The sequence below is a fragment of the Nelumbo nucifera genome, chromosome 1 (assembly GCF_055504915.1).
Source record: "Nelumbo nucifera cultivar China Antique chromosome 1, China Antique-T2T, whole genome shotgun sequence".
NCBI lineage: Eukaryota > Viridiplantae > Streptophyta > Magnoliopsida > Proteales > Nelumbonaceae > Nelumbo > Nelumbo nucifera.
The window spans coordinates 185,722,699-185,734,306 of record NC_142649.1 but is presented as its reverse complement, the minus strand read 5'-3'; the positions used below and the strand labels follow the sequence as shown (position 1 = coordinate 185,734,306).

Below are 11,608 nucleotides of genomic sequence, written 5' to 3'. Positions count from 1 at the left end.
GTGGTCTCATATGTGGGTGCTATTGTGGACCAGCATTTTGGTCTTATAATTGGTATTCTATATGTGAATCCCACATTGGGCGGGCCTATATTGGGGTCTCGAGTGCCTGTAAAAATTTCATTTTACAGCGAGTATATTTTTATCAAAGAAAAATTTACTCCCCAAAGTGAGTAAAATCTCTAGTCAACAAGTAAAAATAAAACTATAAAAGTAAGCCAAAAAATGTTACAAAAAGAAAAAAAATAAAAATTGAACTTCACGATTTTACTTCGGAAAACTGAGCCTTGAAAAGTTGAACAAAAAAAATAATAATAAAGAAAAGAAATAAAAAGGTAATAATTTTGTTTTTCACCCTTCTAATTTGTTTTGAATCTTTTGATGTAATTGCAATAAAAACAAAGTTTTTATCTAAAAGGTCTAGCAGCTTGAAAATTCTTTCTTTATCACCAGAAAAAGAAAAGTTAGAGATTTGTAAAAAGAAAAGATTATAGAAAAAAAGGGACCTGGCGAATTTGTTTGGTCCATGAATGATGAATTAACTTCAAAAAGTGAGCCTTGATTCTTGCGGAAAAAAAAGAAAGAGAAAATTAAAAGATCCCCTTTGTAAAAGAACAAGGAGAAGGAGAATTATCACGGAAATAAAAATGAAGGGCCCAACCGGGTTCGAACCGGTGACCTCTTGATCTGCAGTCAAATGCTCTACCACTGAGCTATGGACCCAAGTTGCAAAGGGTGTCAAATTTTTGAAACTTAACCATTTACATGCCGAATTTAATGGATTCCGCAAATTCCGAAAAATAAATAAATAACGGATTCCGCTGAGATTTACAGATAATGGATTCTGCAACCAAATCAATAAGCTTTAAACTTTGAAGGACGAATATCAGACAAGACAAAACAAATGCAAACAAAGCTCGTTCAGAGCCACACAAAGTGTGAACTGAGAAGGGATAATTTACACCTAAAAATTCTCTAATTTTATGCATACAGACAAACAATCTCTACTCTCAGAATCTCTTGTCTCAACTCTCAAGGGAGGGGATGGGGATGATATATATATATATAGAGAGAGAGAGAGAGAGAAGCACTGTTACTGTAATACTGTTACTAGCTCAGTCGCCTTATTTTCGCCCATAACAAACACCAATCGTATCAATAATCAACACCCTTTTTCTTTTTTCTTCTCTTCTGGATATCCGACGCCACCGAAGTTCTCCGCCTCTCCTCCTAATTCTCCACCGCCTCCTCGTCATACTCATCTTCCTCCTCCCCAACAACAGCCTCTTGGTACTGCTGGTACTCAGATACCAAATCGTTCATGTTACTCTCGGCTTCAGTGAACTCCATCTCATCCATTCCCTCTCCGGTGTACCAGTGTAAGAAGGCCTTCCTACGGAACATCACCGTGAATTGCTCCGAAACACGTCGGAACATCTCTTGGATTGACGTTGAATTCCCGACGAACGTCGACGACATCGACAACCCCGTTGGGGGGATGTCACAGACGCTTGATTTCACATTGTTCGGGATCCACTCAACGAAGTAAGAAGAGTTCTTGTTTTGGACATTTATCATTTGCTCATCGACCTCTTTTGTGCTCATCTTGCCTCGGAACATCGCCGAAGCGGTGAGGTACCGGCCATGGCGCGGGTCAGCGGCGCACATCATGTTCTTGGCATCCCACATCTGTTGGGTGAGCTCAGGGATGGTCAGGGCTCGGTACTGTTGAGACCCGCGGGACGTTAACGGTGCAAATCCAACCATGAAGAAGTGAAGACGTGGGAAGGGAATGAGGTTGACGGCTAATTTCCGGAGATCGGAGTTGAGTTGACCAGGGAATCGGAGGCAGCAAGTCACTCCACTCATGGTAGTTGAGATCAGATGGTTCAGGTCGCCGACTGAATAATGAAACGCAGAATGCACTCACATTAGTATTTAGAAATTAAAGAGGGGATCGAAGGGCCAACCCAAAAATATGGCTGTTCTGTTCTGCCTTCCTCTCTCTGTCATACACTTCAGAGAGAGAGAGAGAGAGAGAGAGAGCAAACTAGCAACTTACAGCTGGGATTTGTGAGCTTGAGAGTTCGGAAGCAGATGTCATAGAGGGCTTCGTTGTCAAGGACCATGCACTCATCGGCGTTCTCCACCAATTGGTGTACAGACAAGGTTGCATTGTACGGCTCCACCACGGTGTCGGAGACCTTAGGCGAAGGGAAGACCGAGAATGTGAGCATCATCCGATCGGGATATTCTTCCCTGATCTTCGATATCAACAGCGTCCCCATCCCCGAACCGGTTCCACCGCCGAGGGAATGGCAAACCTGGAAGCCTGCAGTGCATCCATGCACATAATCATCAATATTCCAGTCCAGGAGCTGTGGACTACTACTGTACGTAATTGATCATCAGAGTAGTGGTGATGGTGTACGTAATGAGCTTAGGTTATATCGTTAGTACCTTGCAAACAATCACAATTCTCAGCCTCTTTACGAACAACATCGAGAACTGAGTCGATCAACTCGGCGCCTTCAGTGTAATGGCCCTTGGCCCAATTGTTACCAGCTCCATTTTGTCCGAAAACGAAGTTGTCCGGCCGGAAGATTTGGCCAATAGGTCCTGTCCTCAAGCTATCCATGGTGCCTGGCTCAAGATCCATTAGAACAGCTCTGGGGACGTACCGCCCTCCGCTGGCTTCATTGAAGTAAACATTCACCCTCTCTTGTTGAAGCCTCGAATTGCCAACGTATTTTCCCTTGGCATCAATGCCGTGTTCATCGCACACAACCTCCCAGAACTTGCCACCGATTTGGTTGCCGCATTGTCCGGCTTGGATGTGCAGAATTTCTCTCATCTTCCACAGTTGGATCAGTTGCACTGCAAAAATTAATTCATACATGAAAAGATTACATTATATTGTTGTCAATTTTTGATAAACAACAACCACAACAACAAGATGGATCATGGAAATCTAGCTAGCTAGCTAGCTACCTTTAGGAATACAAACGATGGACTAATTAAGCTAAGTGAATGTTGCTAGGGATCTGATCTATATATATGCTTAGTGAATTGAAGACAGATAGAGGGAACAGATCGAAAAGATAACAAAGCTTGAAATGAAGATGGGCTTTTTGTAGTTCGTGAGCTAGAGGGGATAAGATTAATTTGAAGATTGATCGTACTGATATTTTCTCTCTCTAACTCTCCATCTATATGAGAGAGAGATGTTAGTAATAATTGATTAATTTCATTGAGGTCGTGGCCATGTCAAATCCCAACAAGGATTTTGAGCTGGATATGGAAGGAGACAACGAGGTCCATACCAACTAACCAACCTACCAATAAGTCATGTGTGGACAGGGGGCTCATTCACATTTCACCCTCATCAACCTCAACTTATACACCAATATAATTTATCCTTACCCCATCTTCTCAATTAATTTTCATATTTAATTAGAATATGTCCCCTCTTATGTCTTCTTCAATCTGAATTGATGGAATAAACTCAGCCTTTCGATATATACATATTGGAATAGATGGGTTCGATCGACTTTGACATATTGATTATTATTACTATAGATTTATAGCAAAGCGAAGTAAATTCATCAATAAATCTACTAGTTATTATTCTAAAATTCCATGGAAAGACTTAACTGTAAAGAGGGGTGTCAGTGTAACTAAGAGAAAATTATTTAGGTACATACCACTGTGTTGTAATATAACCTTATAAGTATTGCTGAAATAATGTGATAAGCGTTTTTTCATCAATTAATTATTCCTCAACCAGGGTTTCTTGTCTGTTAGGTGTTGGAATCCGATGCACACTCTCTCTCTATCCTTTCCTTCTCACCGTATATTATATTATTGTTGGGCCCTCATATTCATTTATTTTCTCTGTTTATTTACTTCTTTATCAATCCTTTTGGCTTATATAAATGGAATTAATTAGAACAAATATTAGGAAGTTATAATTGGTGCCACAAGTGGATTATCATCAGATCAATATCCATCATCCGATGTGGAAAATGTGTCGGCACCACGAGTAGATTATCAGCAGAACCATCAAATACAGTTCCTATTTTTGGACTGTCAATTTAAAAAAACAAAAACAAACTTGAATAGTTATATAATAAATACATGGGGAATACCATACCAACCTGTATTTGGAAAACAGTTTCCCTACAACCTGCAGTCCTCGCTTTTCAGTCATCTTAGGTGCAACAAACATTGTGAACTACCAATTTTCAGAAAACCACTGGTTTTCCTTCATTCTACATGCAACCAAATGTAGCCCTAATGTGTTGGACTTCTCAAAACCATGATCCACATGCATGGTTGCCTGCACTGCATCAGATTATGAGACTGGTCTTTCACCTAGACTAATTTCCTGTGTGGGGTCAGGTCAACCGAATGGCAAGTGGGTCCAATCCCATCTGATCTCTCTTTGCAAAAAGTCAATTATTTTCCTTGTCCATAGCCATTGCTTCTTTTTTCTGCTTGTGATTGCATGCAACTTTATCCTTAACAAATCTGAAAGGCAAATAGAAAAAATAGAGAGCTGAGTGGCCATTTGGGATGGCACTCAACCCAACTTCAGGTAACATTAATAAGGAATCCGAATTTCACAAAATTTAATTTGTTAAGACTTAAGAGTGTTCCCTCAACTTTGTGTTTCTTTCTTGCGTTCTTTCAGACCAAACACAGCCTAAAAGACAAAGCAGTAAATCATTCAGTTCAGCCACTTCAACTGTTACCAACAGGTATATAGTGTTCTATATTATTTAACGATAAAGACAAAATTGGGTATTGGGTGTACAAATAATGTTGTTAGAATATTGCTTTCAAGTCGCAGAGATGGGTATTTAAAAAACACAAATTAAGAAAAGTAAATTAGCTAGCTGTATCTACCTAAATTAGATTCTCTGATATTCGGAATTTCCCTTCACACTCTACAGCAACAGCCCACCCATTATTTGAGTGAGAAGAAAAGAATATCAAATGATAATCCCTTCGTTTTAACAATGTTTTGAAAACCAGATCAGACCACCGGTTGAATGGGGTTCAACCGGAACGAATGATCCCTTTCTGAATTCTGATACGTAAAAGTGTCATTACTTTTAAAGGGTTCAAAGTCCTTTCAAAACTCTAATGAACAAATCAAGTAATAAGTCAGCCATTCACGAGTTGGATATTCTTGTTGTTAGACAGTCTTGTATGTCCTTAGCTTCAATCTGATTTGATGTACTTTTGATATTTAGTATAAATAAATAAAGTGTGTTTGATTCATGTTGTTTGGTATAATTCTGTGCAAGACCGTAAAATTGGACACTTATTGAGACTCGTGTTAGTTTTAAATGTTCACAGCCATTGGATAAGTTTGGGGAGGTTTATCCTGCCAAGGTTGATACTGGTGTGCCACCAAGTGTTGGGATGGCCTGCCTCGACCACCAGGGTAAGACCCAAGGCACATGCAGTATGGGATTACTCGAATCCTTGAACCGGACCAGATTTCCAGTATTGCCCTGGACCTTGGAGACAGATGGGCAAAACTGGAAAGTTACACCTGACCCCTAGACTCGATTATGACACTTCACTAAGTGTCGGATCGGGCTGTCTTTGATATGCCAATCAGTGAGATCCTTAGCGGGGATCAAAACCTGGGTATGTTGAGACAGTCTGAGAATTCCAGAGGATTCTTGAGAAGGATCCAGTGTGTAGGACGCACTTTGCTAGTTCCGTTCCACTATAGCTGTGTCATCTTCAGCAGGTGTAGATCTTGGTGTCCTCTTTGGGCGTGAACACTGACTTTGGGAGATACTGCTTCTCTGGATCAGATATAATTCCTCCCTTCCCTTTTTGGTTCAGATCTAGTTCAATTATGGTTCAAGTTGGATCATTGAATATTGTATTCTAAATGTAGGGAATACGATTCCCAGTTGGGAGAAGGTGGGAAAATTTATGAAATTCGCCCACCCATTCCGCAATCTTTATGGCGTCCATTAGATGGATCCTACCATTCTTTCAGTGGTATCAGAGCCATAGGTTCGAATCTTGAACCAAAAGAAAATCATATCTGAACCTGCGCAGATGAACAAAAGATGTTCTGCCAAGATTTGCACAGATTGTTTTCTTTATTTCAAGAAACTGTTTCTTGTTAAGGGCGATTGATCTGAAATTAATTTTTGTTAAATCCAAAATTTATTTAGAACTTTTCTTTATTTATTTTGATTTAATGGACTGTTCGAACCTGGAGATCGTAGTGCAGATTTGGTGTAGATGGTCTGCGCACCCTTTTTCCTTTTTATTCATTTATTTTATTTAATTCGGTCTGTAAATAATTTTTTTTTTTATTTTCTAGACTGAATGTATAAGATTTGATCAAGAATGTAATTAATTAATAGAAATAGGATTTCTGTAATTTTTTTATTTTCTTGATTAAAGAAGAAGGAAGAAGAAGGCGGCGCTGGAAATTTGCAGATGGAGAATTCGCTTTCTGCGATTTGCATATTGTGAAACTGCAACCCTAGTGATTAACTTTTATTTTGCAGGTGGTGCGAACAATCTACATTTGATTTGTGATTGTCTAAAATTAAAATTGTTAATTTCAAATCTTTCATGAATTAACTCTTGAATTGAAAATCAGTTTCGGACAATTTCGGACTAGATTGGACCAAAATTGTTTGGACCAAATCTAGGGTTCGAAGGGGACTATTTTAAGTCCAATTTTTCTCACACTTGCTGTTCCAAATCTGATGTTCAATTACAGGGATTAATTCGGCCCACCTGTAAAGCCCAGTTTTAAAAGGTTAAAATTGCAAAAGCCCACTCTTGTGAGAAAAATTGTATGGCCCGAACTGCTGACTGCGATTCAGCCCATACACCTAGTCGACATTAATTGTTAATGTTATGGATTTTAAATGGGCTGTTCAATGGGCTTTACAACAGTTAATTGATTGGATCAATTCTTCCTTTGCATGTGATGTTTGGATGTTTGATGTGCTGCGACTATGGGCCACAAGCACTTGGCCCATGATGACTCGTTAGTGGCTCTTGCGTGCACCATGGCTGAATACACATCATTGCCATGGTGTCCCTTAAGGTCATTGGATGACCTCTCCTTACATGGTGGGCCCCACAACCCTGAAAAGGGATGCGTACGAAAACCCTAGCCGCTTAAGGCCCACTAGAAAACTGACTTTATGAAAGTCAGTGGGAGCCACTTTGATTTGACCTAAAATCAGAACTAGGGCGTAATTTTGTTCCCTCCAGCAAATATGAGTGCATGTGATAGGGAGATTCATATGATGGACTCTCTAAAGGTCTTCCGTCATTAGCACAATGATGGGTCCTTCAGTAATGAGGAAACACACCATAAAATTGGGCAATCCATTTGCTATTGGGTATGTCAGAGTGTTTCATAAGATGATAGGGGCGTCATAGACCGATGTGGGAGGGGCTTCACCAGAAAATGGGAACTCTCTCACGGTACCTTGGTGTAACCTGAATATGATGGGTGAGTACTCACTGGATATAAGGGTTTACCTGAAAACGGCTATGAACCTTGTCTGACAGAGGCCAAAGGGAAACTCATTTGATGAGTGGATGTGATCCATCGCAGAAAGGTGGTGGGGTTATGCAGCTGAAACAGTTGGCCCCACGCACCCTATGTGATTTCTTACATTTCCAGAGACATTTCGTCATCTCCGTCACTGAGAAAGGAGGGAAATCTCAGAGATGAACAAATGGAAATGGAACATAGATTAAAAACCATATCTATGTAGGTAACATGAATCAAACTAAGGTTGTGGACTAACGTCTTTGATGTTTTATCAGAAAATGGCAAACGGTCAATTCGCAAAGCTTCTAGACGATAACAAGCTTAAGGGCCCAAACTATGCCGACTGGTACAGAAATCTTATGCTGGTCCTAACTTCCGAAAAGTTAGATAAGGTGGTGAAAAATCCTGCCCCGGAGCGTCCGGGTGATAGGGCTTCTGAGGCCCGTAGGAGGGACTACCAAGATTGGGAGGATAGGAACTCTCTATCCCACTGCTTTGTCATTGCCTCACTGGACAACTCAATATAGAGGCAGTTCGATCAGATCGAACTAGCCAAGGACATATTGGACAGTCTAAAGACAATGTATGAAGAGCAGAACCGTTCTACTCGACAGAAGGTCCTAAAACTGTTCATGACCACGCAGATGTCCAAAGGGCAAAAAGTTCATGACCATTGTCTCCAGATGATGGGCTACATTAACGAACTTGAAGCCCTTGGATCCGGGCTAGATCTTGGTATGCAAGTGGATGCCATCCTGAATTCTTTGCCCTCTTCCTTCAATGCGTTCACAATGAACTACAACATGAATAAGCTGAATGTCAGCATCCATGAACTCAGCAATATGTTGCAGAGGGCCGAGGATCTACTCAAAAAGGATGAGCCTGTGGTTATGCTTGCTGAAGCTAACAAATCGGGCAAGAAAAAGAGAAAGGCAAAGAAGCCCCGGAAGAAAGCTGCCAAGCCCAAGAAGCAGAAGAAGAACAAGGCATCTGATGTCTGTCACTTCTGCAAGCAGACCGGCCACTGGAAGAGGAGCTGTCCTGCCTACCTGGAATCTAAGAAAGGTAACGTCGAAACTTGTGCCATAGAAACTAATATGTTAGTTACTTCTGTGTTCTGGTGTGTTGACTCCGGGGCTTCAACTCATGCGTGTAACTCACTGCAGGGGTTCAAAGTTAGTAGAAGATTGAGTGAAGGCGAAGTGACACTATTCTTGGGAATGACTGCAAGTGTTGCAGCTGCGGCAATAGGAACCGTAGAATTAGTCTTTAGAGAAGGGGTTTTTGTACTTAAAGATTGTCTTTATGTACAGAACTTAAAAAGAAATTTAATTTATGTTTCTAAACTGTGTGCTGATGGATATACTGTTTATTTTAGTAATATGATTACTGTTAAACGGAATAACAAATTCATCGCATGCGGGGAACTAGAGAATGGTCTCTATGTTCTACATCCTTCTTTGGAAACTAACTTAACCAAAACTACGTCGGTCGAAAATCACAAGAAAAGGACTCGTGATACAGTAAATCCCACATGCCTCTGGCATTACCGACTTGGCCATATCGGTGTTGACCGAATCACAAGGCTGGTAAAGGATGGTCATTTGGATTTTCTAACCGTAGAAAATCTTCCCACTTGTGAGCCTTGCCTCCAAGGTAAGATGACTAAGCGGCCATTTGACGGTAAGCCTGAAAGATGTGCAGGCACACTTGACCTAATACATACTGATGTATGTGGTCCCTTGAGTGTTAGGACACAGAATCAACACGTGTATTTCATCACCTTTACAGATGATTTTTCACGATATGGTTACGTGTACCTAATGAGACACAAGTCTGAATCCTTTGAAAAGTTCAAAGAGTTCAAATAGGAAGTTGAGAAACAGTTAGGGAGAGAAATTAAGGCCCTTCGATCGGATCGAGGTGGCGAGTATCTCTCTGACGAATTCAGGGACTATTTGAAGGTCAACGGGATAGTGTCACAATTAGCTCCTCCTGCCACACCTCAACTCAACGGTGTTTCAGAGAGGAGGAATAGGACCTTGTTGGACATGGTCCGGTCACTTCTCGTACGTTCAGTATTACCCACATCCTTTTGGGGATATGCATTAGAGACTGCTATTTACGTGCTAAATCGGGTTCCAACCAAATCAGTTCCGAAGACTCCATATGAATTATGGACCGGGAGGAAGCCAAGTGTAAGACACTTGAAGATTTGGGGTTGTCCTGCTCACGTTAAAAGAACGACTGCGGACAAGTTGGAATCCAGAACCAGTCGTTGCCTATTTATAGGCAACCCAAAAGAATCGGTGGGTTATCTATTCTATGACTCAAGTGAGCAGAAAGTGTTCTGTAATTGAAACACCAAATTCTTAGAAACCGAATACATTCTGGACACCCATCGTCAAGAAATAGTTCTTGATGAGGAGAGCTCAGGAGCAGTGGGAGATGTCTCACAAGTTCCAAGTAGTGACCAACTTAGAAGATCCACTCGGGTATCCAGGCCACCAGTCTGATATGGTTATGACCAGGATAGTTACCTGGTGGAAGCCTTGACTAGTGAGGAGGATCCTGTAACTTACACGGAAGCTATGTTAGACATAGATTCCTAGAAGTGGGTGGAGGCCATGAGAGCTGAAATGGACTCGATGGAAACCAATGAAGTCTGGACTTTAGTAGATCCGCCCTCCGGGGTAAAAGCAATTGGTTGCTAGTGGATCTATAAGAGGAAGAAGGGCCCCGATGGCAGGATTGAGACCTACAAAGCTCGATTGGTGGCGAAAGGGTATACTCAAAAAGAAGGCATCGTTTATGAGGAAACCTTTTCGCCCGTGGCCATGCTCAAATCCATTAAGATCCTTCTAGCTGTAGCAGCATACCATGACTACGAGATTAGGCAGATGGATGTTAAAACCGCGTTCCTGAGTGGAGATCTTAGTGAGGATATCTACATGCAGCAGCCACAAGGCTTCATTACCGCAGATCAGGAACACATGGTATGTAAACTTAATAGATCCATATATGGACTTAAGCAGGCTTCTAGGAGTTAGAACATCCGTTTTGATTCTGCCGTCAAAACGTTTGACTTTGAGCAGAATCCGGATGAGCCCTGTGTTTACAGGAAGTCTAGTGGGAATAAGATCACCTTTTTGGTGTTGTACGTGGACGATATCCTACTCATCGGGAATGATGTAGGAATGTTGACTTCGGTCAAGGTATGACTATCGCAGCAATTCTCCCTGAAAGATCTTGGAGAAGCTTCATATATACTGGGTCTTCGACTTTATAGAGATAGATCGAAGCGGATAATTGGATTATCCCAGGCTGCTTACATTGACAAAATTGTCAAAAGATACAGCATGGAGAACTCCAAGAAAGGAAACGTTCCTTTCAGGCACGGAGTCACTCTCTCAAAGAAGATGTCTCCCAAGACTTCTGAGGAGATTGAGGGCATGAGAGAAGTTCCCTATGCCTCAGTTGTAGGGAGCATCATGTATGCCATGCTGTGCACTCGCCCGGACATTGCTCAGGCGGTGAGTGTGGTAAGCAGATTCCAGGCCAGCCTAGGGCAGGAGCATTGGACTGCTGTAAAGAACATACTTAAATACCTTCGAAGGACAAAAGAGTTTTGTCTGGTATTCGATGGTAGTTCACTACAAATTCTAGGGTATACTGATGCCGATTTCCAGTCGGATCCAGATGATAGAAAGTCTACATCTGGGTATGTTTTTACGATAGGATCGTGTGCTGTTTGCTGGAAAAGCAGCAAACAGGGGTCCACTGCAAATTCCACAACCGAGGCCAAGTACATTGCCGCAAGTGAAGCTGCCAAGGAAGACGTGTGGATGAAGAAATTCATACACGAATTGGGAGTGATTCCGTCCAGCACATCACCCATCCCGTTGTTGTGTGACAACAATGGAGCGATCGCCCAAGCTAAAGAGCCTCGGGCCCACTCGAAGTCAAAGCACATCGAGAGGAAGTACCACGTACTACGATGGATCGTTGGTAGAGGGGACGCCCTAATTCAGAAGGTAGCATCAGCGGATAATG

General features: G+C 41.6%; 1 protein-coding gene and 1 non-coding gene across 2 annotated transcripts; both read right to left on the bottom strand.

The window, feature by feature from the left end:
- Positions 1 to 648: 648 nt before the first annotated feature.
- TRNAC-GCA (transfer RNA cysteine (anticodon GCA)) lies at positions 649 to 720 on the bottom strand. The gene has a single exon. It is a non-coding gene; the product is annotated as a tRNA-Cys (tRNA).
- Positions 721 to 824: 104 nt separating this feature from the next.
- LOC104596080 (tubulin beta-7 chain) lies at positions 825 to 3,265 on the bottom strand. The gene is made up of 4 exons (XM_010257097.3): positions 2,989 to 3,265; positions 2,458 to 2,874; positions 2,060 to 2,329; positions 825 to 1,898 (listed from the first exon to the last, which is right to left on the bottom strand). The coding sequence occupies exons 2-4, from the start codon at positions 2,849 to 2,851 to the stop codon at positions 1,228 to 1,230; spliced, it is 1,335 nt and encodes a 444-aa protein (XP_010255399.1). The 5' UTR covers positions 2,852 to 2,874; positions 2,989 to 3,265; the 3' UTR covers positions 825 to 1,227.
- Between the last annotated feature and the right edge of the window lie 8,343 nt (positions 3,266 to 11,608).

What these genes read in the sequence shown, in the direction of transcription:
- LOC104596080 (XM_010257097.3), bottom strand. Translation starts at nt 2,851, where the DNA reads ATGAGAGAAATTCTGCACATCCAAGCCGGACAATGCGGCAACCAAATC. An exon ending in GAATTGTGATTGTTTGCAAG is followed by an intron (nt 2,330 to 2,457) that starts GTACTAACGATA and finishes GATGCACTGCAG; the next exon opens with GCTTCCAGGTTTGCCATTCC. An exon ending in CAAGCTCACAAATCCCAGCT is followed by an intron (nt 1,899 to 2,059) that starts GTAAGTTGCTAG and finishes TTCATTATTCAG; the next exon opens with TCGGCGACCTGAACCATCTG.